General features: G+C 50.6%; 1 protein-coding gene across 1 annotated transcript; it reads right to left on the bottom strand.

Moving 5' to 3' along the window:
- Window positions 1–1,174: 1,174 nt before the first annotated feature.
- Window positions 1,175–3,771, bottom strand: LOC144487481 (zona pellucida sperm-binding protein 3-like). The gene is made up of 7 exons (XM_078205574.1): window positions 3,349–3,771; window positions 2,243–2,358; window positions 2,052–2,155; window positions 1,783–1,960; window positions 1,569–1,695; window positions 1,399–1,487; window positions 1,175–1,316 (listed from the first exon to the last, which is right to left on the bottom strand). Exons 1-7 carry the CDS (start codon window positions 3,769–3,771, stop codon window positions 1,175–1,177), a joined length of 1,179 nt encoding a protein of 392 aa, XP_078061700.1.
- Between the last annotated feature and the right edge of the window lie 1,335 nt (window positions 3,772–5,106).

Raw genomic sequence — 5,106 nt, 5'->3', positions numbered from 1 at the left:
ACATTTAAATTAGTCCTACCAAAATGAATCAACTCACATTTATCAGGGTTAAACTCCATTTGCCATTTTTCAGCCCAGCTTTGCATCCTATCTATGTCTCTTTGCAGCCTACAACAGCCCTCCACCTCATCCACTACTCCAACAATCTTGGTGTCATCAGCAAATTTACTGATCCACCCTTCAGCCCCCTCCTCTAAGTCATTAATAAAAATCACAAAGAGCAGAGGTATTTGCTACCAAATGAACCTGTTGGACTTTAAGCTGGTGTTGTTAAACTCTTACTGTGTTCACCCCAGTCCAACGCCGGCACCTCCACAATAGGACTCAGCCAGCTTGACCAGTAGAACATTCTCCCAGGTCAATTCCTCATCTCTGTTCACTCAGTGAAAGTGATGCAGAGTTAGGCAGCCAGGGAGGACAGCTGCTTTAGTGATCTGACCCTCTCCAGGGGGTGAACATCACCATGGGAGAGAAGGAGGCAGCACCAGGAAACAGCAACAGCAGCCAGGCTCAGCTCCACAAGGACATCCCCAGACCTGATCACAACCCTCCTCGACACTGGGCTCTGAAACAGACAGAAAACCAGCAGCAGCCCCATCAAATCCAGAGAGTTATTGTTTCTCTTTCAACCCTCAGTAAACCAATCATTCAGCAGGCCCAGTTCTGTGCTGGGATTGGCTCACCCCTGCCATTAGTCCCATGAAGCCATCAAACTAACATGGAGGATGCATTGACCAATCAGCTCCCAGACACTGGAAACAAGCACAGTTCTTTATTGATCATTTGATGACTGGTTGAACAGGGTTTGTTTGTGTTTCCTGTACAGGAACAAGGTGATCAATGAAGCAGAGATCAGAGAGACAGCTGTCACAGTCAGGGTCACAATCAGGACCACCTCAGACTCCACACCTACAAAGCAATGAGAAACCAATGGTTAGTGAAGCTAACACTGAGGGGGAAATGGAAACCAGCAGTCAGCCAACTCACCCCCTGGAGACCTCTCCTGTATCTTTCCCTCAGCCTCATTCAGGGAGGCTGTTGCCAGGTTGGTCCCATCAGTATCCAGAATGAGCAGGGGTCCAAGTGAGGCCTCAGCCTCCCACTTCAATCCAGCTTCACTCTCTGCAATATCAACCATTCCAGTTAGAGGGGGGAAAGGGGGAAGCTCCCACATCTAGAGGATCAATGTCCCACCAGCTTCAGCTGCAAGAACTCTCCTTCCTCTGGATCCAAATCCCAAATCCCTTGTGGCCCCACAGTTCCCCACATGGCAACAGGCACAAATGTCAAAGATCGATTCCTCCAATGGGGTCCAGCTAAATAAGAGAAATCAGTCAACTAGGTTGTGCATCACTTCTCCACACAAACACATCCCTGAGGGAGAGAGGGGGAACTTACACATCCTGCATCTTCAGCAAAGTACAAGCTTTGTTCCTGGAATCTCTCCGATCCACTGGAACAACTTTCAGGTGACAGGTGATGAAAATCTGAGGGACACATGCAACACAAGTGGTTATTTAGTGACTCCCTCCCAACATGGAGACCCGTAATGATCAGCTTCCTCTTACCAAGGAACGCTCATCTCCAAAGAAACGGAAGGCATCCAGGTCAAAGCGGAGCTTGTCCGGCTCCCGCTCCTCTCCTGGCAACACAAAGGTTGAAAAGGAGTCCTCAGCTTTGGTGTCCAGGAGGCAGCTGAAGAAAGATGGAAAAAGGGACAAGAAGTGAATCCAGAGAAGCCATTGAGATGGGAGCAGCTGGAGGAAGCAGAGAGCTCCTTACCCATTGTAGTCAATGATGCTGTATCTCGGGCTGGAGTCCTTGTCTGGCCTCAATGTCGCTACACAGCAGTCAATGTAGAGCTTCAGGGCCATGTGGTTGCTCATTGAAACAGAGGCCTCAATGTGAATGAGCTCACCCAGGTAGTAGACAGTCGAAGTGCGCTCTGTAAGCCAGTCACCTGAAGGACAAGAGGACAAGGGTTGGAGACAGTGGGTGTAACTCCCAGTGAATGAGGACAGGAAATCACTCCCCATCCACCCATCACATACCATTCATTAGGCGCAGTGAGAATGACAGATGCCCTTCTCCAGACCTGGTGGAGCTGAATGGGATCCAGGTGGGCTTGATGGGGTTACTGCTCACATTGCCCTTCCTGGAAAGACAGTGCAGACATTTTAGGACAAGTTTAGAGGTCACTAGCAGCTGGAGATCTTATTGACAATCGAGTAAAGATTCTCACCTAAAATAACGACACTCAATGGGAACGACCGCTCCATTGGTTCTCACAATAACAGATCCATGATACTCTGGGCTGTGGCTCAGGTGGGTGCTGTAGATCAGGAAATCTCCAGTCATCTGAAAGACAGCAGCTTAAGGAATGAAGAACTGATCTGAAATGAGAATGTTCTACACTGGGGTTAACAATGAACTCATCTCATTAAAACAATTCTTCAGGGGGATTGACAGGGTCAGTGTGAAGAGGCTGCTTCCCCCAAGCTGGAGATTCTGTTAGCAGGGAGGTCATCTCAGGGCAGGGGGTCAGTCATTTAGGATTTAATGTGATGAAGAATTTCTTCATTCAGCAGCTGATGAATCTTTGGAATTCTCTCCAGCCCCAGAGAGCTGGGAAATGGTCACTCACTGAGGATATTTAGGACAGAGGGATATATTTCTGGTCATGAGGGAATCATGTTGTGAGGACAGGAACATGGAGGCTGTGGGAAGCTCAGTCCTGATCATAATGACTGGGGAACAGGCTGAAGGGCCTCATCTGGTTAGCAGTGTTGCTATGCAACCTCAGCCCTTGCTGCAAGGAGAGATCATGAGCACAAGACCAGAATCAATTAACAGGGAAGTGATTCAATGCAAGCTTCAGTTAACAGGAAAAGAAGCCACAAGTTGTCAGTAATTTGGAGCCTGGAAACAGTTTGTAATCAGGGCCCCATTTATTCCAATGACTGGGAAAGTGGGAAGTGTGGAGTTCCTCTTTAGTCCAATCCATCTCAATTCCCATTACATTCAGACTCATCCCAAAATTGGATTAAACTGGACTGAAACCCAACCCTCAGTGGAGTTGATCTGAATGAGGGGAAATCAAACTGAAAATCCTCAAAACAAGAGGAAAAGCTTGGAGGAAGCAAAGAGAAGCTTCCAGAACAATGGGGTTGGAGAGACTCAGACCAGTGAAAGTGAAGTACAATCCTGAATAGAAAGCTAGTTTGGGGTTTATAAAGCAGGAGACAGCTATCTCCTCAATATCAATGACATCTCACCCAGTGCTGGAGTGAAGAGTGGGGAACAACCTACAGCCCCAGCTCAGAGGCAGAGTTTGAGGATTCACATTACCTGCAATCTGCTGCCACACTCATGGAGTCCATAGTCAAAGAGGACAGTGTGGTTCTGAGAGTAGATCCTGGTTGGCCGACAACCTGCTGTCCCCAGGGTCAGATCAGCAGCTTTAACCAGGTGCCTGGTTCCAAATAAATCCAGCTGGACCCTGAGCAGCAGCTTGTCCTCTCCACACTGCACCCTCACACTCTGCACTGGAGACACACCTTGACCCTCAGACACACGGAAATGGGAATCAAAGGGAGGCCCAGGAGGAGGGAATGTCTGAGGCCTCGGGGTGGCTTTGACTATTATCCATGGAAACCTGTGGCCTGGAAACTGTTGCCAAGTATCAGAGCAACAAACAGCTCCAACTAACACCAGCACTGGGAAGAAACTCCTCACTCCAAAATCCCCCGTCATCCCAAACAACTGAACCATCCCTTCAGGCACCAAGCGACACCTTTTATACACACAGCCCACTCTCAGCTGACAGCAATTATTCCAGAATCAACAACAACAATTGAACCAATTACCCAGCACTCACAACCCCACCCCGCCCCGCCCACCCCCTCCTCCCTCTATCAGGCATTTCTTTCGACACCAATCAAGTAGCTTTTTTCGGCACCAATCAAGTAAACGAACTCAAATTAACTTAGGGACAAAGTAAAAGGGGCGGCTCCCCAAAAGGAAGGGGGGAACAGCCCGAACCAAAATCAAAGTCGAAAGGAAACTTAAAACGTCAAACCAAAAGGTGATTATCGGGGTCGATAATACACCCCAGCCCCTGCGGCGCCCAGCGGTCGCGGAAGGCGTCAACCGCGCCCGTGGACACCGCATGCTCCCTCTCCAGAGACACCTGGCCGCGAATGTAGCCGCGGTAGAGGGGCAGACAGTCGGGATGGACGGCCCCGTCGATCGCCCGCTGCCTGGACCTATTGATGGCGCGTCTCGCCAGGCCCAGGAGCAGGTTCACGAGGAGGTCGGCATCCCGACCCGCCCCTCTCCGCACCAGGTGCCCGTAGATCAGGAGCGTGGGACTGAAGTGCAAACAAAACATCAGTAAGAGGTGTTTGAGGAAACCAAAAAGGGTGTGCAGCCTAAAACACAGAACGTAGACATGGTCCACGGACTCCACGAGGCCACAGAAGGGGCAGTCTCGGGAGCCCGTGAGCCAGTGAATCCTACGGTTGTGCGGAACTGCTGCATGCATCACCCTCCACCCCAGGTCCCCGACGTAATTGGGGGAGATCCCTCCGTAGAGGGACCTCCACTGCGGACCTCCGCCGCCCGGCGGCAACAAGGCCGCCAAGGTGTATCCGGGCAACGGGCGAGGACGCTGTAGTGAAAGGTGTGCAGCAGCTGCCCGTACAGGAAACGCCTCGGTGACGTGGAAAAAGGCACGGAGGACATTTCCGTGACGCGGCTCATGCTGTGGGGCACCTGACCCGGGAGGGGGGGCATAGGCTTTGGGACAGTGTGGAATTCCGTCCGAACAGCGGAACGCTAGAATGCGAATCCCTACAGCCAACCAGATCTTAAAGATATAGACAACGTGGGTGGAGGGAGCATTAATCACAGGTTAAAGAGATGTGTATTGTCTCCAGACAGGATAACCCGCAAGTCCAGGAGGCAAGCTGTGGGGGTTACTGATAATGTGACATAAATCCAACAACCGGGACGTGAGGCTGATTACAATATGCAGAAGCTGCTCTGTATCTATTTAGCGAGCCCAGGACCCAATCACCCGGCTTTGCAAAGGTTTCCCACCCCGCC

Source organism: Mustelus asterias, unplaced genomic scaffold, assembly GCF_964213995.1.
Source record: "Mustelus asterias unplaced genomic scaffold, sMusAst1.hap1.1 HAP1_SCAFFOLD_832, whole genome shotgun sequence".
Taxonomy (NCBI): Eukaryota; Metazoa; Chordata; class Chondrichthyes; order Carcharhiniformes; family Triakidae; genus Mustelus; species Mustelus asterias.
This window is presented reverse-complemented; position numbering and strand designations above follow the sequence as displayed.